The following is a 26,306-nucleotide window of genomic DNA, read 5'->3' on the forward strand; positions in this document are numbered from 1 at the left end:
ACAACTTTGATAAACTGACGAATGATGATGATGAATCCTGGATATCTGACTGCTCGAACATGATGGAATTCCTTTGCAAAAATGTGTATTGCTATAGGGTAGTTGACACAAAGTGGTCAACAGGGCTGATGGAAGCATCAAAAAATACAAGGCAAGGTTCATAGCCCATGGATTCTCTCAAAAATAGGGAGAGGATTACGATGATATATTTGCTCCAGTGGCCAGATATACAACCATTCATTCGATAGTAGCCCTTACTGTAAGTCAAGGATGGACTCTCCATCAAATGGATGTGAAGACCGCTTTCTTACATGGTTTGCTTCAAGAAGAAGTGTATGTTGAACAACCTCCGCGATTTGAACTTCATGACAGGAAGACCCATGTATGCCGATTGAAGAAAGATCTCTATGGATTGAAGCAAGCCCCTCGTGGTTGGTATGCTCGTATCGACAGTTACTTGATAAAGCTAGGATTCACATGGAGCAATTTTAATCCAAACTTGTACTTCAAAACAATCCAAGGTATGCCTCTCATTTTGGTATTATATGTTGATGATTTATTCATGACAAGTGCAAACCCTCTCATTCTAGAATATAAGAGGAAGTTGGCTTCCAAATTCGAGATGAAAGACCTTGGTTTGATACACTATTTCCTGGGACTAGAAGTATGGCAAAAGTCAGGTGAGATTTTCCTTGGATTCACATGGAGCAATTTTGATCCAAACTTGTACTTCAAAACAATCCAAGGTATGCCTCTCATTTTGGTATTATATGTCGATGACTTATTCATGACAAGTGCAAACCCTCTCATTCTAGAATGTAAGAGGAAGTTGGCTTCCGAATTCGAGATGAAAGACCTTGGTTTGATGCACTATTTCCTGGGACTAGAAGTATGGCAAAAGTCGGGTGAGATTTTCCTTTCACAAGGAAAATCTGTTGCGAAACTTTTAAAGAAATTTGGCAAGGTTAAGCACAAATCCTTGCCTACACATATGGAGATGAATTTCAAGACGCTGTGTCGAGAAGTTGTTGGACTGGACATAGCAAACCCTTCTGAGTATAGACAATTGGTTGGTGCTCTGATGTTCCTCGTAAATACTTGCCCTGACATATGTTTTGCAGTTAACACCTTGAGCCAGTTTATGACCAGACTCACCATGTACATTGGGTCGCTGCCAAGCATGTATTGAGATATCTACATGGGACTATTAACCTTATACTAAGATATGTCACTGGAGACGTTACACTACATGGATATACATATGTAGATTGGGTTGGCAATGTTGTCAACAGAAAGAGTACTTTTGGATGTTGTTTTAGTCTAAGATATGCCATGATATCATGGATGAGCAAGAAACACAAATTTGTAGCCCTTAGCACTATTGAGGCCAAGTATTGCAGCTAGCCTTGTGAGTTGTGAAGAAGTTTGTTTGAGGAAGCTCTTTGGAGAGCTATTTGAGCAGGTTCTAGACACGACAGTTACCTATTGTGACAACAAGAGTGGGATTCGTTTGTTAGAGAATCTTGTTTTCCACGACAAATCCAAGCATATACAGATCAAATATCATTTTATCTAAGACATGGTGCAGAGAGGAGCCATGAGACTCCTCCACATTTCGACAGATGCGCAGATAGTCGATATCCTCACCAAGGCTTTGCCAAAAGGGAAGTTCTTGGTCTTCAGAGAGCAACTTGAACTAGTTGAAATGACCCTTTCGAATAAGGGTCTGGGCTGATCAAGAATACTAAGCAGTGCTCTTCCCCCCTAGTTCAACTCCTAGGGTGAGGAATGGAGCTATAGGGCTCTTGGGGACAAGAGACCTCTAACCAATAGGATGTTGAGACTTGAGATCTCCCCTAGTTAGTGTATGCCCCAGTTAGCGTCCTGCCCAATCTGTGGGATAACCTCTCCCATTTGGCCAATGGGTTGAAGGACTTGGGATAGAGTGTGATCCCTACCCCTTGCAGTAGGTGGATCTCACCCATGTTGGCGGATGCAAGTGTTCTATCATATGACTCTTCAGGGTTAAGATGGATGATCATGGACAATGGGGTAGAGTGTGATCCTTACGTTGATCTCACCTATTGTCAGAGACTTTGGGATAGAGTGTGATCCCTACGCTTGGGGTAGGTTGGTCTCGCCCATTGTCTTTGGTTCTGGGTGGTAGCCATGGCTCCTCAACAACGATGATGTTGATGATTCCGAGTGGTAGCTGAATCTCCCCGATGGTGACAGAGGCAGGGTCGTAGCTGGAGCTCCCCTACAGCATTTCTTCTTCTTTAGATTCGAGAATGTTCAGAATGAGATGAGCAAAGACAAGCAGAGATGGTACATGATGACAAGATGACATGATGATCGACAAACAAATATTGACAGGCAGAATTCTCCCTAGTTGAGAAGGAGTGCTAAATTATGCAACTAGAGTCAAATTCTACTTTGGACAGCTAATTTGCTAGAGAAAATTATTGCATTAAATTCCTCTTTTCAAGAGGACCAAAATTGACCTAAAGATCACTCAAATCGGAAAAGGAAAAGTGTTTTTTTGAATTAAATCCCACACGTGCAAATTGTCAAAGTGGAAATTGTTAAATTTGATGCTATTGGATACTGTTGAAGTAATAGTTGCAGCATAGAACAAATTGATGAAAAATTAACAATTCTTGCATGTTGGAGTTCAATGGTTGAGCTAGGGTTTTCATTGTTTTCCCTTGATAGGGTCTTGGAGAGCTTGTGCTTTGTATTAGTCTTGAAAAAACACTATGGTATGTACATTTACTTCATCTTAGGCATATTAATGAAGTTTTCAGCTGTTCAAAACTTGTGCATTTTCCAGATTCTATTTTCAGCTATATATGTTCTTCATGTATTTTTATTTACAACTATATATGTCTTGATGATTTAACATAAGCAGAAGAACAATTATTAAGTGATTTGACATCATAATTGAAGAATTTAAAGGATGTACTGCTGCTGCAATATCCGCTGTTTTACCTCCATTATCACTGCTGGAAAAATAAATTTCAGACATGGTTTATGTGGGATAAGTTGTGCTAAAGGGATGAAACTTATCAAGATAGCTTGGTATCGTTTCTCCTTGGATTGCCTACAAGATTGGGCTGTTAAAAGTGAAATATTGCATCTTTTCCGCTGCTGTTTTATGCTCTATTTAATAACAGCCTTAAGGTTGGAAAACCACAAAGTTAAACTTCAGGAAACCTCTAGTCAAAGAGGTGAAATTTCTGTCTTGCATTAATTGCCATCTATCTGGAAATTTGAACAAATGTTGTTAAAGAGTTTCATCAGTCAGCTTAGTGACCGCTTGATTCTTAATCTAGAACATGTTTAACTGACAATATTTAAACCCTCATAGTGGCACGTGTCCTTTGTTTGAGTCCAATAGATGAGTTTTTTGCAAAATACATAATTGATAAGTGGAAACCTTGGAAACTATACAAGCAGAGACAAAATTACCTCAAATAATACATGGAAATCAATCGTTGACCTCAATATATGTTGAAGTCTGTTTGCCAACAACAATCCCTGGACAAAACAAAAGGTAGGATAGTGTGTATCTCAATTATAAACCACAATAGCCAAGACATCCACTAAGTTCCAAAATGCCAACCAGTTGCAACCACCTATATAATCACTATATATTTGCAAACGTCAGAAGTAAATTATAGCTATAAACTCAGCCATTTAAGTTCCAAATGCCAGGGTCATGATCCATTCAAACTTCACCTTTACAAATGATCAGTTCGTTAAAAAGGCTCTGCTGTCCCAAAGAAACGAATTGAAAGCAACATACCTGAATAATTTGTTTTGTTCGAATTTCAAGAGTTGCTTGAACTTCGGACAATTGCATCTGAAATGTTAAATGTTAAGCAAACCATACGATTTAGGAATAAGTTTAAAATGGTTTGCTAATTTATGAGCATCAGTGAGGCCCTATTAAAATATTTATATAGAACTACATGGCACATACCATGGGAGACATTGATGAATGAAAGGCCGCAATCCAACTTGTTAATGAAGCTCTTATTGCTTGAGAATCCCTAGATAACAAACCAAAATCAGTCACCACTAATTCATCTATCCTCTCTCAAATCAGAAGCTTATTCAATTATTGCTTCTTTTCTCTTATTCAATTATTCATAAATTTTAGTACTCTCAAACTTTTACAAAAATTTATATACAAGCTTCCCACAATGTACAACTGAAATCAAGACAATGATCATGCTTTAGGACTGACTATATACACATGTTGCAATTGCAGATCCCAAAAAAAAAAAAAATCAAACATCAAATTTCCGACTACGATCTATAACACCAGAAATACATTTAGTAACAGACCAACAAAAATATTTTTGTGCCAAACAACATATATTTAGTAAGCATACCTTCCAAAAAAAATAATACATGAGATCAATGTTGCACGAAGCGGGAGCGAAGCGGAAGCGTTTTTTGGAAGCGGGGACGCCGAAGCGTCATTTTCCAAAAATCTAGGAAGCGAAGCGTCCGCGGAAGCGTCTGCTATATATATATATTTTTTATATTTTTTTGCATTTATACTCAAAACAAACATCCCAAATACCAAATTAATTGTAGAAGACATGAAAACATGCATATTTTTGCATAAATCAAGATAGATATAACATCCATTGTACATTAATGATCTAGAATCTAGATTCTTCTCCTCTTGTCTAGCCTTTGCCTCTACCTCGATTGTCTAGGGATATTAGTCAACATTGCCCAATTTTGATCAAACTACCTAATTCAAGACTTAAAATATGGTAGAAAAAGCTTAACATGTTTGATCGATGATTTTGACTTGATTGAAAGGTAATTTTTTGCTAAGGGCGTGCCGCGTGACAAAGGAGTTCAACAATTAACACCACCAACACCAGGGTACATATAGGGCTTGGTGCTCTTGATTAAATGCTAATCGCATACCTTCATACTTGATATAATCTAATGAAATGCCACAATCCCATTGATCCTGAATACCTGAAAACTGTTAAGTCTGCTGAATTTTGAATAGGATATGAAATTCTATTTTCTCCATATGAAGTCCAATGAGGCTGGAACCACTCTCAAACATTCTGAGTCATTTCATGGTAATGTTAAAAATTTAAGTAAAAGGATGAAAATGAAAAATAAAGGAGAATGTCACTTTTACTTTAAGAATTTAACATTACCATGAGGGAGCATCCGCTATATTTATATTTTTTTTTGCTTTCATTTGTCACCCTAACCCAAGGTGGACCCACCCCCAACAAGCAAACTCACCTAAAATTTAAAAAAAAATTGAAAAAAAAACGATTTTCTAAATGCTTTTCCGGAAGCTTTTCTGGAAGCGTACGGAAGCGTCTGGGAAGCGTCTGGGAAGTGCCTGGGAAGCGTCTGGGAAGCGCCGTACGAAGCGCGCTTCGGCGCTTCGGAAGCGCCAGCGCTTCCAAATTTCCAGGAAGCGTCTAAAAATTTCGGAAGCGCGCTTCCGGCCAAGCTTCCTAGGCACTTCCGTACGGGACGCGCTTCGGGGTTTGGAACCGGGGGGGGGCGCTTCGTGCAACACTGCATGAGATAAAGCTGAAAATCCATAAAAAACTGAATTGAAACTGATAATGACCACATCATGTGTTGTAGATTAGCAGTTAATATTAGGACAAGTTAATGCATGTAGAGTTATGTTAGTTTTTAACAATAAGTCAATATATTGCTATGGCAACTTCCACAAAATAAGCAGTTCTAGGAACCTAGTAGGGAAGATGCATATTTACGAGATGATCATAAAACCTACTGTAATGTATGGCTCAGAGATTTTGGGGCCACGGTTTAGTGACAGCAGATTTGGCATGTTTGTAGAGAGATCATACTATCATGCTCCAACATATGACACATTCCACTCCCATAGTAATGATACTTTCGTACTCAGCAGCAGTGTTGAAAAAATCATTATTGTCAAAATATCGGCGAGGGTCCAGAAAACATCTTCTCAGAAACATTGGCAAAAAAATCGACAAACCACTGCAAACGTTAAAAAGACAAAATATATTAATTTTTTCAAAATCGGAAAAAATTGGGAAAATTTTGCTAAAGAAAACAATCGCAATTTTTTTGGGCCAAAAAATCAGCTAGTCACAATTTTTCAGCACGTCGCCAAAAATTCAGCAATTTTATCAACGATGCTTAGCAGTCCCATTGACCTATTTATGGGTATTTACGATAAGATTATAATAGATAGTAGATCTATGGTGATCTCTTTAACAAACCTTAATCCAACAAGAAGAAATTGCAGGATTGTACCAACATTTTACAAAGATCACAAGAATATGTTCAGGAGTACAGCCAATTAAAAGTGCCCTTGAGCAAAAGAAAGAGTGAATTCACTTGAATGAAATGATCATACAAATGAGGGAGGTGGTTTATTTATACCACTAGTAGCAGTATGGTGCTTTCCCCAAGGAGGAGACTAGGCCAACCTTACCGTTAAAACACAATAAAAGACAATATGTGGGTTTAACTATCCACGGGTTGATCCAATAAGGGTGTCAACTACCCAAATAGAAGGCTAGCACATGACCACAAGTGAAGGCTACACATATATTCTCAACACCCCCTTTATCTAAACAAGGAGCCACCTGAGTTGATAATACAATACATCATGTTTTCCCCTTACTGGCAGATCACATACACCAATACATTAATGTACATGAGTGAAGGTGGGTGTTACAAACATAAATTGGATAAAATAAAATAAACATCTATAAATATAAATAAATGTAAATACTAAATAATCAAGTAATGATTATGTTAAGTAGTCATTAATTAAGTTAAAAGGCATGTCTAAAAGACATGATCAGTGACGAAAAGACACCGGCTTAGGTATATATGCAGGTCCTCATTGTAACATTCGACATCACTTGTACATTTTATATATAATAAATTATTATTACAAATACCTCTTATGTATCTTTACATTAAGTCAACAAGCCTACAGGGTTTGTTGCTTCAGTGGTATCAAAGCCATGGCGCACAATATAATCATGCGAGTTTTTGAACATTGTTCGCCGCACAAAATGCCATCATGTTTACGTCCTAAATGCGTTGAGCGGTTTAGCAAAATTCAAGAAGCATTTCAACGTTTAGAAAAATCATATGCAGAAGTTAAAGCATGTCAAAAGGAAATCGATAATAAAGAAGATGATAGCGATGGTGAAAAGAAAAAAGGAGAAGCATTAGATGATTATAATGTTGAAAATGAAGATGTTGCCAGAAATGATCAAGATGATGATCCAAATGAAGATGATGATGATGAGGTTGTTGTTATTATATCTAAAGAAAGAACAAAACCTCTGTCAGCGAAGGTAGCAAGGGCAGTCGACAATAACATGAATGAAACCAAAAATCAAAGTGGATACATTACAACTGTAAGTGAAAACAAGGAAGAAAAAAATAAATCTCCAGAAAGTATTCATGAAGAAGCACTAAATTCTGCAAAAACCCAAGTTATGGCAATTCCAGATTATGAGGAGAATATAGGTATTCTTAAAGATAAAGATGAGCCTACTACCGAGAAGACTCTTGAAGAAACTGAAAAATATGACGAACATGAAATTAATGACATGTCTTTCCCCTTAAAGGATGGGAAGGAACAAAAGAAATTAGAAATTTTTATAAGTGGTCATGATAAAGAAGTTGATGAAAAAGATTTGGAAAAAGTTTTGGGTACAGTTCATGAAATTAATTTAATACAGATGTTTAGGAACCCTCCATCTCCAGATAATAATAATAACAACACAACACTGAGCCCCAAGTTCGGTCTCAAAGTTATTTCCGACTACAATAAAGTGTGCCGCACCAAAGATATGACGGATCTCTCGAATGAATTGGTTTTTAATTACCCAAAACTTTTAGATTATTACAGCCCAATGTGGCAGAAATTGAATTTGGTCCGTCCCTATTGCCAATACAGTGAAAAAAACAAATAAAGGAATGATCTCTTTGCATCCACTAAATTCATTTACTAATGAGTGGACTCAAGCACCTCCCAACAACAAATCATTGCTTATTTTGTCCCATGACTGGAGTTATTTAGATTGTATGGCTTACTACAGCTTTTTCACACGTACCTGGAAAAGATTCTCCCCTCCATTCTTGGAGAAAAATACGAGCCATACAATATACGGATCCATGAATAAGCAGTTGGCCTTTTCTTGGTGTCCATATTTGATCGTGAACAATTTCAAATTGTGTATGCTGTCTGCAATCCTCTTAGAGATACGTCGTTACAACTCCCCAGAATGAGGGATGGTGTTAATAGGGACATCAACATCGTGGCAGGGGAGGACACCTATAAAGTGATAGCCATAGTCAAGTCAGGGGACGACACACTGAGAGTAGAATTTTTTTATTCGACTTTGAAGTAGTGGAGCACAACGAGACAAGTAACACAGAACTTCCTACGGCGAGGTTTGGAACTTGAAATGACTGTTGTTTCTGAAAATATCTTGTACTGGAAGGTTGTGGACACAAATTCTATGAGGTGGGACATAGTGGGTTTCAACATCCAAAACGGGACCTCCATGTTTGTGCATTTGCAGTAGACGGGATCTCCGTCGGCACCTCTATCCACTGCCCACACCGCTGCGACATCCGCCACCCAACAAAAAATTAGACACAACAATCCGCCCACGCGATCCCTGATTTGTTGTCAACCATGTCTTGTTGCCGTCGTACCGGCCACTATAAATTGTAGCCATATTCCACGACCCCGACATAGCAGTGGACCTCCATACGTTGTGCGTTAAAAAAAAATGTGGAACGCCGGAGCATGTTGGTTAAAACCTGTGGAACGCCAAAATGTGCCCATTTGAAACAATTTGTGCTTATTTGAATCAAGTTTTAATGAGATGGTTACACATATATAAATCAAATATATATACTATATTATTAGAAACTTTAATGTAGTCATATATACGTTGATTTATTTAAATAATAATTTAAAAATAAAAATAATATATATATATATATATATTATTAAAAAAACTATTATAAAAAATAAAAGATGAAAAATCGATAAATAACCCTTGATTCAAGATAATGTTACCAGCGACTACACAGGCAGAGGTACAGGTGATGTGAGCCAAGCGAAGACAATTATTCGAGGTTAAAGGAAAGGAAACTAGCAACAATAAGCTTTGAGGACAAACAAAGGGGGCAATGTTACAAACATAAATTGGATAAAATAAAATAAACATCTAGAAATATAAATAAATGTAAATACTAGATAATCAAATAATGATTAAGTAGTCATTAGTTAAGTGAAAAGGCATGTCTAAAAGACATGTCCAGTCACAAAAGGACACTGGTCCTCATTGTAACATTCAACATCACTTGTACATTTTATATATAATAAATTATTATTACAAATACCTCTCATGTATCTTTACATTAAGTCAACAATCCTACAGGTTTTGTTGCTTCAGTGGGCTCTAGAAGATATATGTTGCAAGAAAATAAATTTGGGCTTGTATCAGAGCTCTAGAAAACTCTTAAGGAGAGATCTGAGATGACTAGAATTTGCAGCAGTGAATTTCTTGTTTTTACAGCAGCAGAATTATTTTTATTAATTTTTGCAGCTGGGATTTTGTGGCCAAGGTTAATTTGTGAGGTAGCATCACTGAGTAGTTTGCGATATGAAGACAGTTTGGATGAGGCCACTAACATCAGTGCCTGGTGTTGCCCTTCAGGCAATCCCATAGACACACACTTAGTTGATGTGATTTGTTGTTGCTTGAATGCAATTTTCTTATCAGCTTGGACCCGCTATTCTCCACTCATCAGTTACATTTTTGTGCTCATCAGATATTCATGGTGGTGAATCATTTCCCTATGCACCAGATCTCATATGTGCTAGACGATATTTCATGTTGCTTTCATTAATGGTTGGTATGGTTTCATTGCTTAACCTCCTCATCGAAAAACGACGCTAAGATTTCATCTTGTTGGAATTTCAAGAAAGACGAAGAAATTTCTTAACTTGATAATTACTTGGGAGTGTTATGTTCTTCTTAACTTGATAATTACTTGTGAGTGTTATGTTCTTCTTTTATGTTGTGTGACCTTTATACTTCTTCACAAGAACAGAGGATATGAGATGAATCTTGAATAAATGTTCTTTTGTTTTTCCATCACCAAAGATATATATATATATATAATCAAAGCGGTTGTTGTTAAAGGGTGCAACAGAGAGGCAAGCCGACCTGATTATTAGCTAGCCAACTTAGCACTTGGGGAGCATCTCATAACTATAAAACAAATGAAAAAAAAATCTTCTTTCATAGTCATGAAGAACATGACTCAAAATGCATGTTTTAATTCATCTAAGCATGAAGAATATGTTGGAAATGAAAACAATAAATTGTTTTTCCTTTTATAATGTCAATAACAATTTTATGAAGACCGACCATAGCTACATTCTCCAACACATCTTAGGTTTCATCTTGTTGTATAAATGTCGGCATTAGATGGATTCTTTATCACTTTTAACTTAGCAAGGATGTTACCATGTTACTACTTCTAACCACTGGGACATAATTACTTTTGGATAAGTGTGACATTAAGCTAGAAGCCTAGACCACTAGGTACTACTAGGGAATCAAGTTGGGTAGCGTGAAGATATCCTTTAAATACTTAATATTTTCTATTAACAACTTTTCATTTTCCATCCCATCCATAAGAGACAAAATCTCCATAACCTATGGTTAACTCACCAAAGTCATCCAAAGAGGGTCATCAAGAAAGATATTAAAAAAAAAGAAGAAAAAGAAAATGCAAGCCTCAAAATGTCAAAACAAGCCAAATAAAAGGCTAAAGAGTTGAAGAGAAAAATAAACTCAAGCAAAGAAACTACTTCATCATGTGCCCCGCCCCCCCTCCCGCTTCAAAAGTCTTAAGAGCAGAATGTCTATCTAAATAAAGAGAACTTGGAAAAAAGTCAAATAAAAATTAAAAAAATAAAAGAAGGGGAAGTGTGTGTAGGCCGAAGTAGCAAAAGCTCCCCCTCACAAGGCTTTGCAAATAAAAAATACTCCTAGCCACAGTTTAATCAGCTAGTTGGACCAAAATGATACTCTCCACGCACCAGTCCAAGACTTTGCCACGCATCAGTCCAAGATTTCGTTGTGCACCAATCCAAGACTTCGTCGTGCACCAGTCCAAAATTTCGTTGTGCACCAATCCAAGACTTCGCCATGCATCAGTCCAAGATTTCACCGTGCACCAGTCCAAGATTTCGAACGACCTGTTTCAGCTCGGGTGAGAGAGAGAGCCTTTCTGCGTAGGAGAGAGAAGAGACTCTTTTTCTGCGTAGGAGAGAGAAGAGACTCTTTTTCTGCGTAGGAGAGAGAGAGATATGATGAGAAGTGAGTGACCAAATGAGGAGTCATCCTAGATTTATATCCAAACGTTGAAAGTGAATAGATGTGTCTGTTAGGCGTCTGAGCCTACATAAGTCGTTGGGCGACTTTGATAATTTGTCAATAATCAAAATAAATTCATATCTCCATAAATACTTATCGGAATCGGATGATCTTTAGATCAATCCTACACCTCTCGACGAAAGGAATCTAGGAAAAATATTATCAACCATGAATAAGGTGACCCACATGGAGTTTGGCCCTAGTTGCCAATTTTAACACATGCACGTCTACACCTAGAATAAGCCCTCAAGGAGCTAGAGCCAACATCAGAAGTCTGAAGCAATTGTGAGGCAGGTGTATTTGGAGTTTCCATTTGAGATGGCAAACTAGACAGATCCTCAGTCTCTTCATTAAGCCAACTCAGATCAGGGGACTCCTCTTCCACAACCCAATCAGACTCTAAATCAATACTATCCAATAAATTAGATCTAGATCCTTTGGCTGCAGTCGTTTTGTGGGCATTTGAAGGTTGTAATATATGAAAACCCACTACTCCAACCTCTCATGCTCCAACTTGTTTCTTTTTTTGTTGTGGATGTGCTCAAATACCGACCAATTGCACTCACAAAAAGAAGTACTGCAGGGTTGAATTAGAACTTTGATGCCAAATTCTTGTAATTATGGTGCATAAAAGCCACAATCTATCCACCAATCAGCTGTAAAAAAAAAACAACAAAGATTATCAGTTTGCAATGCCAAATTTATAAAAGAGAACTAGCAAAATTACAAGCTAAGTTCTAACAATTTGCATTCATAAGGAAATTTCTTGTCCTTGAGCCGTTGGCTTGAGTTGAATCCAGACACGCCAGATGCTTCCTTGTACATATCTCATTATGATGAAGCTAGGTCTGATGAAGCCTCCTTTAGCCTCCTGCAAGAGCTCCTTCATTAGGAAATGGAGTCACTCAGCTCCTTCATTCAAGACTCGACACTCAGTGAATGAGAATTAGAAATGAATGAAATGACAAGTGAATGAGAAATGAGAGGGAGGGAGGTGCTTATAAAGCATTTCCTCCCCTCCATTTTCCCTTTCCCTCCACTTGATCTCAAAAAAATAAAAATAGAAATTTGCTACAAGGGACAGGGCTTATACGGGTCCGTACGAGTTTGATATGAGTCATATGTGAGTCAACGAGTCAATGTGAGTCTTATGTGAGTCAGCACAGGTAAGTATTTTATGCATAGGTTCTATGAGAGTGACTCGTTTTGGCATATGACTCATCAAGACCCGCGAGTCTTGAAGGGTCTTATAAGGATCATGCTTCACTATTTGTAACATGCTTCTATTGGTAGCCATCGTTTAGAGAAAATTCAACTAGCAGTGGCCATCCATGTTGTCGTTGTACCACGAATTCCTAAAGCCACCGCGGCCTTTTTTGCTACCACCGCATGCATTGTAACGATACAAGATTCGTACTTCACAATAATCTTCATAACACTTGGAATACAAAGACATCAATTGAGGATAAGAACATATATATTGAATAATGAAGAAAAGAATTGATATGATATGAGATGGATACAGATGAGGGCCCACTTATATACCTAGGAAGGCACCCCTTCATGAACAGACATGTATATAGAGACATGCCTCTTCAATAACTAATTGTTTCTTATTATTATTTATATAATTTTTATTATTTGTATTCATAAGACATAACATGGTCTTCCTCTTCAAAAAAACTTTGTCCTCAAAGCTTATTGATGACGCGGCGTGCCATTTGTTTCTTTATCTTGTAATCTATTTGCATCGTTTGGAGTTTTTTGAGTTATCATCTTGGATGATACAAGATGATAGGATCCTTTGAGTGAAACAAAATTGTTGAACTAAGAAGGGATCTGACTATCCTAAATCAATCCTCTGTGCGATCTCGCAATTACTGGATACTTCAGATGAATTTTTTTATTGTAAGACTGAATTTGGAACATAATTCAGTCGTTTTTGGTCTAATGGATATGGATTTGCAGACTAGGTGAGATGTTTTGTCTTATGTTTTGGGTGTCACTAAGGAGTTCTTGTGATCTAATTTCCCCTTATCCTATTAATGGCGGCTTCTATATTTACTTGAGGTACTGATGTTGTTGAATTGGATACAGAATCTACACTTGAATTTTTCATCAGCTGAACTGCAACATCTGAATATGTTTTTACTTCAACTGGGTTTGGATTTGCCTGAACTGTGGGATTAATGAAATCTGTGTTTGTTCCCTTTTTTCAACTTGGACTACTACGTTTGAAGATGATTCTTTTGAGATAAGTTCTTCGAACTTATTGTTCAATGACTACTTATCATCTTTAAGTTTCTTAATCTGAGTAAGCAAATTTTGGTTATGATTTTTTAAACATGAAAGTTCTTCAACTTCTGATTCAACTTCATTTTGACACTCAAGCTTCTCATCTTTTAAATCTCTGATTTGTTCTAATAACTTTTGATTAAGGTTTTTTAAACGCAAATTTTCTTCTTCTCTTTGATAGACTCTCATTGAGTTTCTTCTCGGAACTTTCCTTTTCTTGCTTTAGTTTTTGCTTCTTAGCCTTGGACTTCTTTATCTGTGTAAGTAATTTTTCACTGTGGTCCTTAAGCCGAGAAAATTCTTCATTTTTGTTAGTGATAATTTTATCAACTTCCTTTTTCATATTTTGCATTGACTTTTGACGTTCTTCAAGAATTACTTTTGAAATATCTTGTATGTCCTTTGTTGTTACTAAATTTGACATTAGTGTAACATCTTAGAGTGTTATTTGATTCTTCGTGTAGGAAAATGTTAAAAACTTCTTCTTTGTATTTAGGATGAATGACCCTAGTGTTTCCATCCAAGGTGAACCTAGAATAATGTCACCTTGAATGCTCCATAGAGATCGAACAGAGAATTGCAATGTAAATGTATAGTCCCCAATGTTTAATTGTAGATCGGTTATGTCATGTTGTTTTTTATCACAAAAGTCTAATTTTCTTATTATATTTGACTTAGAAATCACCAATTGTTTTGCAATTTTAAGGTTTATATAATTTTTATCTTCAGCCGACGAGACAAAAGTAGTTACATATTTTCTTGCAAAAGTCCCTTGTATTTTAAATAGCACTGAAGCGGAGTTAAGTGAGGTTTCTAAAAATCTTCCATTACTCGTTTCCATTTTGCTTTGTCAGTAATTTACGTTGAATGATGCCTCGATTATAAAGCTTATGTATTCTTCGAAATGAACGAGATTACAAGGTGTAAAAGACCCACTTCTTTAATATGTAATTTGATACTTCAAAACTTCTTTCTTTATATATATATATATATATATATATATATATATAACTAGTTTCGGTCTTCATAATCGTTATTGCACTCATTTCAATATGTATATCTTATATCTTATGTAACAAACAAAAGAAGAAAGAAAAATTATTATTTTAAAGCATGGTTTTCATGCTTCTTATTGATGGTCCTCTAGGTAAAAGCATGTTCTTCGCTTCTAGGGTTTGTTAGGTCATAAGATTTATTGTCATGAGTCAAAAGAGTCAGCATCATCATTATAAGACCCTTCTAGGAAATATGTACCTTATAAAAGAATTTATTTTGAGTTAGAATGTCCTGGAAACCTCCAGAGTACAAGTCGGCCCTGGCAGCTACAAGTCGGCCTAAAGAAGAGAATTCAACCGCTTGGAAATATTAAAATATGTAACTAGGTTCGGTCTTCATAATGACATACGTAATGTTGATTTTATGTATTCAATGAAAAGAGAAAAATAAATTTATTATTATTATTCTTAAGGCATGGGTTTCATGCTCAAGGGAAATTTATTTTTTAGGTCAAGCTCCCATTGAGAGCTTATAGGATTTGGCATTAAGTCTACAAAGTCAAGAGAGTCATTGTCATGTATGAAAGACCCATTTGGGCATGTTACATATTGTAAAAAGAAATTTATTTGAGTCATTGTAAGAGTCAAAAGACCCTCCAAGACCTCATCACAAGTGCTCAACAAGTCAGCCCTCAAATGAAGCAAATTGGTCCACCTAAAGGACATGTTGGCCTAAGCTGCTTTGTGAAGTCAACCTTCAAGCATGGGAAGGAAGCTTATATATACCAGAGGACTCAGCGTCATTCAAGCATCAATCAAGCATTGCAGAAGTTCGATCAAGGGACAAGAAAGTGCCTCATACCCTAGCGAAGAAAGGAGAATCATAGAAGAAGGAAAAACCAAATTGTTTGGGTCTTCTCTCTCACACGTGCGGACTGTTGCTAGGGCACACTTTCAGCTATAGAAGGACAAAATCAGAGTCAAATTTAGAAGGTGTTTCAAGGGTCAAGAAGATTGGAAATACAAGTCGAATTGGTGTAGGAGCCTATATTCAAGCGAAGGAAAGAGGAGAAAGTTTTGTCCATCTTCTAGGTCACACAAGTAACCTAGGGTTTCTGTAGTAGGGTTACATCAGACTTCAAAGGAGTTGAGATAAGGGTCAAGAAGAAAGCATAAATACTAGCCGAATTCACAAGGAAAAGGGTGCAAGCCTAGCGAAGAAGGAAAGCCTCATAGATCTTCCCTATCAAGCTTACACATGTGGCATCTTGGTATTTACAAGTAGGCCGAAAGTTGCAGGTCTATGTTAAGAAGTCGAAATTCAGAAGAAGCCGAAAACAGTGGTATAGAAGACAGTTTGACCATCGTTGACTTGAAGAAGAAGGAGAGTTGTTCAAGGAAGCATTGTGACTTGGTCTTGGAGAGGTTCTTGGTCAAGGGTCTTGGTCTTGGAGTTCATCAATTGAAGATTCTATAAGAAGAAGAATTTGATGGCCCTGGTTGATACCCTATATCTTGTGTCCTTTGTCTCATTTTTCATTATGTTTTGGTAACTGTTTGATAAAAAGAAAATAATAATAATCAAACTAATTTAGAAAAGTAAAAATTCTTCACAAGCAGTGATCGAAAGCGAGAGAAATCACCTATACTATTCCCCCTAGATTTCTCAACATGGTATTAGAGCTAAGGTAACAAGTCAAGGAAGGGAAGCTCAATAAAGGACATTTAAGGACCGGAGTTGTAGAAGAATATCAAGGGTTTCAAAGTATCAAGAAGATCCTCTCATCTCCAAGGCATTTCGAAGACAAGGATTTCATCATCATCTTGAAGGAAGTATCAAAACCCCAGATCGATCAAAGAAGAAGCCCACACTAGAAGCATTCTTGGGAACCTTGCTCAAATCATCATCTCAAGAAAGCATATCACAAAAGACCCTTATCTCTACTCAAATAGAAGATCGAGACATCTTAAAGTCTTCTCATCCAAAGGAAGCAAGAAAGGAGTTGTTAACATCATCAAGAAGTCAAGGTGATCTCCCTCTCTCTAAGACAAGGATCACTATTTGAAGGAAGACATCTTCTTCAAGAAGAAATCTTCTATTACCATATCATCATCAAACTCAAGAAGGTAGCAGATTGAAGATATTGTCATCAAGGAGTATCTTCACAAGTAAGTATCTTTATGTCCACATCTGAATATATAAAAAATCCTTTTTGCAAGGAGAACAATAAGTTGGTTGGGTCATCAAACTTTCTTGCATGGAAGAAGAGAATTGATTTAATCCTCATAGAAAATGAAGTTGTGGAACATGTTAAGGGCTCAATCAGAAAACCTCTGAAGGAAGAAGCTCAAGCTCTTGCAAAGTACATGAAATGGAAAGTAAGGGCTCAAAGGATTCTCATAGAATCCATCAAGGATCCACTCATTCCCTATGTATCAAAACTAGAAACATCAAAAGAAATTATATGACAAACTTGTAGAATTATTCTCCGTAAGCACGGCAAGAGAAGTGATCTCGTTAAGGCAAGAACTCTACAAGATGAAGATATCAAAAGAATAAGGAATAGCCTCATACTTTATGAGGGGACCAGAAATAAGAGACCAACTCCAAAAGTTGGGAGAAATAAAGTATAACAAGGAAATGACTACCATAGTGCTCAATGCACTACCAAAGGAATGGGGCAACTTCACATCAAGCATCTATGGGAAGAAGGAAGCTACTCCATTTTGTTGATTTGGGGTAGCATCGGATGTGCTTTAGCCACGAAATTTGGTGGAGAAGTTGGGGCACATGAGATCTCCAATACCCAGAAAGGGTTTGGGCAGATTCTAAACAAATCAGGGAATATTAAAATAATTAATATTTTTAATGGAGTTCCTAAGTCTAAACTTAGGGAAAATAAAATATTAATGTGTATTAATATGAATTTGTGTTAGAATGGTTCAAAAGACATGGATCAAGCTAGATCTAATCTTAGTCGTTAATTAAGGACTTCATCTCGGTCATTGAGATGTCAACAGGAAAAGTATAAGAGGAGGCTTGACGGTCACTTGGAGAAGACACCAGAGTGATCAGTCATTCTATTCTCTAGAGCGGGGTTCGCTAAGAGAGGTAGAATTAGTGATCGAGAGAGCAGCTGAGGGGCATTGAGTACAGAGAAACAGAGAAGGCAAAGAGTGTGTCGGGAGAGCAGCACAGCAGCCAAGGAGAGTGACGCAGAGCTAGCTAGGGCTCACGCAGGGCCACGCAAAGGCAGCCAAGTGTTGCGCAGAGCACCAGAGGGGCCAGCGTCGCTGGCGCAGGGCCTCCTGGGCTGACGCAAGCCAAGGAAGGCTGACGCAGGGCCTCCTGGGGATAACGCAGCCAAGGAAGGCTGACGCAGGGCCAGCACTGGGCTAGGAGAGGCTGACGCAATCCAGATTGGGCAGACGCTAGTGTTGCAGAGCAGTTTTGTGCTAAGGAACTGCCTGAAGGATTTTCTGGGGTTTCAGCCAGAAGATTGCTCTCAAACTATGAGGTATAGCTGCTAAGGAAATTCTCTGTTGGGTAGGCCAGTTTCGGCACCCAGATTGTACTTTGATATTGCTTAATAAGAAAACCCTCAGATAGTTGCACTGGTTTTCCCACATTGGGTTTTTCCGGGGACATTGGTCCAAAAATAATGGTGTCATGTGGTGTGTTTGTTCTTGTTTCTTTTAGTTGTTGATTTGTAATATGTTGAGCATGCACTGGTGTTTATTTTCAGTATTTACTTTGTAAATAACTTGTTAAAGAAAAAAAACAAGTAGGTAGGAATAAATTAGAATAAGTGCATGAAGGGTTTCTAAACTAAGTAAACTTAAAAACTTCAACATGGTATCAGAGGGAGGTTGCAAATCACAGGAGGACTAAAAGACATCAGCCGAGCAGAGCAATAGCAGCAGAAAGCAGTTGTCCTGAGGTGACAAAAGTTGTTTCTAGCAGCGCAGAAGCTAAGAAGTGTGACACAGAGCCAGCTAGAGCCACGCAGAAGAAGCCGGGAGCTGCGCAGAGCCTCAAAGAGGCCAGCGTTGCTGACGCAAAGGGCCAGAGGGCTGACGCAGGGCATCCCAGGGCTGACGCAGGGCATCCCAGGGCTAACGCAGAGCCAGCGTGAGGCAGAGAGGGGCTGACGCAGTTCACAGAGAGGCAGTTGCTAGAGTCTAGAAGGCTGCAGAAATATTGCAGAGTGGAGCTGGTGAGGTACTGTAGTCAAAACAGTCCCTGACAGAGCAGGGCCAAAGGAGTTGTTACCGAGGGTTTCTAGCCGAGAAACCTGGATAAGCAGTGCAGTTGCACAAGACGATCAGAGTAAGGGGCATCTCGACAAGTGGCAAAAGGATTTCCAGGAGGAAAATCAGGACTCAGAGGGAGTTCAGAAGAGAACTTCCAGACGGGAAGTATAGACTCAGAGGAGTCAAACAGAGAACTCCTAGGATGGAAGTAGAGGAGCATCATGGCACTACATGGGGTAAGAGACCAGGATAGACTGGACGAAGCATCAAACTTCGCAGTCTGGAAGGCCAGAATCTTATCAGTGCTTGATAGGAATCATGTCAAGAACTTCGCCATGAAGGTTATAGTTGTCTTAGTCAACCCCAATGATAATGACAAGTACGAAGAGGTGATGGCGAGGGCCAAGTGCATTATCCTTGACGGGGTCAAGGATCATGTGGTACCACATATAACCGAGAAGGAAACGGCAGTTGAGATGTGGGAGGCTCTCAAGAACCTGTACCAGCATACTTCTGTGCAGAGAAGAATGTTGCTCGAGAACCAGATGAGGTCGTATCAGATGAAGAAGGGTCAATCGATTGACACCTTCCTCGGAGGACTGAACGAGATCCGAAACCATTTGACTGCCATAGAAGCGACACCGGATCAGCAGCTTATGGTGAGGACAGCCCTGAATGTTGTCTCAGAAGATTGGGAAGTGTTTGTCTAGAGTATCTTGGGCAGAGGGACTCTCCCACCTTGGGATGAGATGTGGGCAGCTCTTTGCAAGGAAGAGATCAGACAGCAGCCGAAGATAGGTAGCAGCAGCGAAGGGATCAAGGTCAAGCAGGAGGAAGAGGATGTGGCCCCAGCATCTGAGGGAAAGCAGGAGAAGCAGAAGAAGAAAGATCTCTCCAAGATCAAGTGCTTCCACTGTGGGGAGATGGGTCATTATGCGACCCAGTGCCTAAGGAAGAAGAGTAAGGGAGAGTCTTTCGAGACTAAGGCAGCGCCAACACAGGCAGAGAAGGAAGTTTTGACAGACGATGACTATGCCATGAGTGCACACGCGCCACTTGAGTGGAAGTGGGGAGACATCGAGCTGTAGTCAGGTGGACTACAGGCGATGAGGGGCAGGATCCTTGAGGTACCCAGCCTCTTGGATTAGACCTTGCTACGAGAGCCCCGACGAGGAGTAGCAGGACTGGCTGAGTGGGTAGAGACGGATGCGGATGGAGCCGCAGAGAGAGCTACAGTGTAGCAGTCCCGAGGCAACACAGAGCTAGCAGGTTGTAGTAGTGCGAGAGGCATAGAAGTGTTGCACCAGTGTAGGAAGGCACAAAGAGGTGTGCAACAGCACGAGATGCAAGGAGTTGTTGCAGCAGCGCAGAGGTCAGAGAGAGGGAGCACTTGTTAGCGGCAGAGAGAGCTTTAGCATCAGTGGGTGTCTCTATCCCAACAGGGAGGTCAAATTGGGAGATCAGTTACTTACTTCTCAGTAACTGAGTTGCAGTGCAGCAGTGGGCAGCGTGCTGCAACATGATGAGAGGAGGTGCAATGCAGATGCAGTGCTGGGATAAAGGACCAACAGCAGCACGGATGCAAAGGAAGCTGTCGTACAGATGCAACAGTGGCAGTGGCAGAACCATGCGCAGTAGTACAGGAGGCAGTAGTGCAGAGGAAGTTGGGCAGGAAAGCCTCGCATCAGCACAGGCACCGATGTCGGATGATCAGAGTAATACTCAGTGAGGAGTATTGCTAGAGCACAATCCTCGCTAAGAGGGAGTGTTGATTTGGGATAGCATCGGATGTGCTCTGGCCACGAAATTTGGTGGAGAGATTGGGGCACATGAGATTTCAAAATCCCAGAAAGGGTTTGGGCATATTCTAAACAAATCAGGAAATATTAAAATAATTAATATTTTTAATGGAGTCCCTAAGTCTAAACTTAGGGAAAATAAAATATTAAAGTGTATTAATATGAATTTGTGTTGGAATGGTCTAAAAGACATGGATCAAGCCAGATCTAATCTTGGTCGTTGATTAGAGATTTAATCTCGGCTGTTGAGATGTCAACAGGAAAAGTATAAGAGGAGGCTTGAGGGTCACTTGGAGAAGACACCAGAGTGATTAGTCATTCTATTCTCTAGAGCGGGGTTTGCTAAGAGAGGTAGAATTAGTGATCGGGAGAGCAGCTAAGGGGCATTGAGTACACAGATACAGAGAAGGCAGAGAGTGTGCCAGGAGAGCAACACAGCAGCCGAGGAGAGTGACACAGAGCCAGCAAGGGCTCACGCAGGGCCACGCAGAGGCAGCCAAGTGCTGCGCAGAGCACCAAAGGGGCCAGCGTAGCTGACGCAGAGGCTCCCAGAGCTGACGCAGGGCCTCCTAGGGCTGACGCAGGCCAAGGAAGACTGACACAGGGCCAACAGTGGGCTAGGAGAGGCTGACGCAAGGCCAACGTTGGGCTAGGAGAAGCTAGGGTTGCAGAGCAATTTTGTGCTGAGGAATTGCCAGAAGGATTTTATGGGGTTTCAGCCAGGAGATTTCTCTCAAACTGTGAGGTGTAGTTGCTAAGGAAATTCTCTGTTGGGTAGGCTAGTTTTGGCACCCAGATTGTACTCTGATATTTCTTAATAAGAAAACCCTCAGATCGCTGCACCGGTTTTCCCACGTTGGGTTTTTCCGGGGACATTGGTCCAAAAATAATGGTGTCATGTGGTGTGTTTGTTCTTGTTTCTTTTAGTTGTTGATCTGCAATATGTTGAGCATGCACTGGTGTTTATTTTCAGTGTTTACTTTGTAAATAACTTGTTAAAGAAAAATAACAAGTAGGTAGGAATAAATCAGAATAAGTGCATGAAGGGTTTCTAAACTAAGTAAACTTAGAAACTTCAACACATTTAATGAACTATGGTCATTGTGCAAAATCGAAGAAACCAGGTTGAAGGCAAAAATCGATGTAGGATCAAGTGAGCAAGCTCAAGCATTTGTTGCCATGGCTAGAAGAAAAGGGAAGTTTGGGAAGCTTGGTCCTTAGAAAAAGAAGAAGAACATGTCAAAGGTTCAATGCTATGGTTGTCATGAATATGGGCACTACAAGAGAGATTGTCCAAAGCTCAAGAAGGACAACAACAAAAGAGGAAGGGAAGAAGCCCATATCACTGAAGAAGTGGAAGAAGCTGAAAAGAAGAAATCCAAGAAGGAGGAAGTAAAAGATCTCTACTATGATTGAGATAGTCTTCCTCACCTAGTTCTTTTCAAGTTTTATGTTGTAAAGTATAACTATCATGGTAGGAATCATTAAAAGCGTGATAGGATGCATCATGTTAGGAGACAGCATCATAGAAGCATATGATTGAAAGCAAGAGCTTGTGACATCGTCAAAAAGAAGCATGAAAGATAGGTGAAATATAAGTCTATTGTTGTCACCTATAGAAGGATGTAGCTCTTGGTAACCTCATTAGAAGCATAAATAGTGCTTATGGGAAAAAGAAAGTCATCTAGTATAGAGCTTGTTGTCGCCCGGATTGTACAGGCACCGCGACAACGCTCAGGGCGGGGGTTGTCACTCTGATCCCTGCCCACTCTGTTCTAGTTGTCTCCCAATAGCAGGCTATGGGGGGTAGTCCCAATTGAATGAGATGAAGGAAAAAAAGTTGGAAACCAACTTGTTTGGGAGACACGGATGAGTGGCCTAACCAATTGGTTAAATTTGAGCAAGATTATTGATTAGATTAAATTTTAAAGTATGAGACCAGTGCCTTAATGGAGTCACAAATTTTTGCTTATAGTAAAATGGAACCAAATGACCGGATGGACACCTGTTGCTTAAGATGATTGACTAACCTGAATGATATGCAAACCTATGACCTATGTGTGATGCAGAGATCTTGGTTATTTTTAGTTAAATGCCTAATCTAGATGTAACCTTCCTTTAACTATTTTGAAGTTGGGCTCCAACGTAGGTTGTGGGAAGGAGGCCAACAGGAAGCAGTCTAAGGCCTGATTAACAATACTTTTTGTTGTGCTCCTATCACCCGATGCCTCCGGCACTGCAGAGACTGTAGCTCTGACAACTGCAAGGTCACCATTTTAACCACCAAAGAGTTGTCGAGGCCTCTCAAGCTAAGTGAGAAGGGTTGCCCTATATCTCTATCAACCTAGCTTATGTGAGAAGGGTTGTCCTATATCTCTATCAATAAGCTTTGAGGACAAAAATTTTCTAAAGAGGATGGCAATGTTATGAACACACACACACACATATATAATAACATAAATAACAATTAACAAAGTATAATTAGTTAAAAAAGGGCATGTCTCAAAAGACATGACTCCTTATGAAAGGGTACCTGCCAAGGCATATAAACAAGGCCCTTATTTGTGACCAATCATATCATATCATATCATATTACTTGTACATTCAACATTCTTATATAAATATTACTTGTCCCATGATGGATAATTACATATTCCAGATATTCTGAATATTCGTGTAATATGAACTTTGTTTGTTACACTTGATTTACATTTTACATTGAACATAGTTCATTTCTCTCACTCAACAGTCGAATGTCCTAAATCTGATTTCTAACTTCTTTTCACATGGCTAATCCACACAAAACAAATTGACATGAGTAAGCCTGCCAGCTCAGAAAAAAAAAATTCATATAAATAATCCAGTTGCCAAAAACATTGTCTGCTTGCAAGCTTTTCAAACCTGTTTGTATATATGAAAGAAAAAGGAAATATTTTTCAGTCTGAGAAGACTGTAGTTTAAATTTAGTAATGATTCATAAAAGATTTTTCATTTTTCACAGTGAAATTGTATTTCCTATCATCATCACTCGTGACGGCAAGATCCCTTGTCATTGATGATTTTATATTTATGTATGAATATACAGCAGGAAGAACTATGAAAATACATACCTTGAAAGAACTTCATCCATCTTTAACAGATAATGGTTTTTGATAGCAGCACTTTCCTTCATAACTTCTTTGAGTGGAGACCAAGATGTCAGAGATGGTGGAAGTTGTGCCAGCAATAAATCCAGGAGCACAAACCTGATGTTATTATCCACATGGACCACCGGCAGCCTTCTCAGGACCTCCACAATCACCCTTGCCCCTTTCTTTTCTGGAGGCTCCACTGCCAATGCATGGAAATCTATATGAGAAACTGATATTATTGCATAGCAGACAATTAGTAATTGCTAAAAGAAAACACAATCACATGCACATTCTTTACACAAAAATATTGGCCAACCATAGAACCTACTCCCATCCTTGTCAATAAGTAATTACAGGGAAATAATAGTCATACTCTACACCAAAGTCACACACAAGGTCACCTAAAGGGCATTAAAGGCAGATCTTAATCCAACATTTGATTTAAATCCATGTATACTGTATCCTCCTGAACTTGTACAATGGTGATTTCTCACTGTCCCTTTTCTTTCAGCGGAGAAACTGACGAGGAAACCCAAGGGATGCTTCCCCACATTCGTGGATAGCATCCCCTAGTAAGACCATAATCATAGATTAGTGCACCCCACCCAGGGGATTTGAACCGGGCACCAACAGGCATGGAACTAGCCAAATGCCCATCAAGTAGCAACATTGGTAACAACTGATTGAGCTACCCCTTGGGCTTATTTTACAATGTACCTATCACTAACTTCATCAATTATTACAATTGGCAGTTGTAACTAGCACAGCTGATCAATATATTTTTCTATTCTTATATTCAAAATCAATCTTGCAAACATTGGCATCAGGGTAAAATCGCAAGGGTTCAGATAAACAAAATATCGTAAAAATCGAGAAAGTATCAGTAAAAGTCAGCAAAACTAGGATACTGCCGAAATATTTGTAAAAATCGTCAAACATCAGCTACGACAAAAAATCTTCATTTCGCAATAAAATCGGGATGTTTGCATAATGTTCAAAACTACATGATCTGCTATCATGGTCACAGATGCTGATAGTAACAATATGCTGATAGTAACAATGTGAAAATATGAACGCATGTCAATTTCAATAGCGAGTCTTCACATTACATCAAAGAAGCTCAGTTGCAATTGTCAGTAGCCTTGTTTCACACATTTGCAAGTACTTAACTGGACATTAAAATCTCTTAGTTATCCCCATTTTATTTTATTTTTGTATAAGAAAGAATCAGTAACTAGAACACACTATCATCTGCACCACCAGAGATTGCATCACACTGCTGCCACTATCACCCCTTAGCCCAATACAATAGCCTGCAAACCATACTAGGCAGTTTAGCCAGGATTCGAACCAAATGGACAGCATTAACACTATTACTCCCGAGTTCCAACAACTCAAGCAACCCCTAACAGGATCTAACTGTCCCCGTCAAGATGCCACATCTGTTACTTATTGTCTGCTTGATGAATCTACTACTAACTAGTTGGACAACGTTATCCTAGATGAGGAATGTTTTTAGCCACTTTCAACTAAGATTAATTGCACTTCTCTTAAAACATCTTTTAATTTCACTGTTTCTCACTGCCCTACTGCCATAACTTGTAAGTTTCTTATTGTAATGAACCACACTGAATTTAGCAATCGTATGTTTTCCCTCTAATAATTAGCAGTCATGCCTTTTACTTCTATATAAAACAACTATCCATTTCTTTTCATCAACTATGGAAGCTTCATGATTCAACCTTCAACTCCATTGCCGTGAATGAAAGAGAAGGAGCCAAGAGAAGTGTTGCAGTTGTCAACTAAGAAATTTCTGAGCATGGTTAAGGAGTGTTAACCCGTAGTAGTAAATGTGCAGCTAGAGGGTTAAGTTCCAGTGAGATTCCATTAAGCTAGTTCAGACAATCACATTGATCTGCACCTATTCCAAAGTCAGTTTCACCAAATTCTGTGGGAACTATTATTTTTAAGTTTTTTTTTTCTTGGAGCCAACGATCTATGGTTCACATGACAGATATTCTCACATACATATTATTGGTCTTCGCAAGCTCATGATGATGATGAAACTCTTTTGAGCGACATGTAAGTAATGTGATGACACCTGCCATTCTTAGAAATGTGCTTTTGAATGCTTGCATGTGATTTCTGAGCACATATTTGGATTCCTTGTTAAAAAGCAAGTCCAACGAGACTGTGATTGCATGCATGCTATATGATTAGGCTTGCCTGCATTTTGCTTTTTGCTCTTTTAGAATTCACAATATCATCCAAGTTGTCAAGCATACTAAATTTGTCAAACTCAAACTTTTGTTCGAATGGTTACTAATATTGCCGATTTCAAAACACAAT

At 38.9% G+C, this 26,306-nt stretch overlaps 1 protein-coding gene across 3 annotated transcripts in view; it reads right to left on the reverse strand.

Moving 5' to 3' along the window:
• Positions 1-26,306, reverse strand: part of LOC149218477 (uncharacterized) — a 500,716-nt gene that overhangs the window by 396,605 nt on the left and 77,805 nt on the right. For all 3 annotated transcript variants that reach the window (XM_089384075.1, XM_089384076.1, XM_089384074.1), the window contains exons 6-9: positions 23,937-24,156; positions 3,986-4,055; positions 3,809-3,865; positions 3,472-3,540 (exon numbers count right to left, since the gene is read on the reverse strand). In XM_089384075.1, the coding sequence (XP_089240201.1) occupies positions 3,472-3,540; positions 3,809-3,865; positions 3,986-4,055; positions 23,937-24,156 (416 nt within the window). The remainder of the gene's footprint in view (positions 1-3,471; positions 3,541-3,808; positions 3,866-3,985; positions 4,056-23,936; positions 24,157-26,306) is intronic.

The sequence above is a fragment of the Pinus tabuliformis genome, chromosome Q, assembly GCF_031772625.1.
Source record: "Pinus tabuliformis cultivar Carrire ecotype Pingquan chromosome Q, CPIR1, whole genome shotgun sequence".
In the NCBI taxonomy this organism is placed as follows: Eukaryota; Viridiplantae; Streptophyta; class Pinopsida; order Pinales; family Pinaceae; genus Pinus; species Pinus tabuliformis.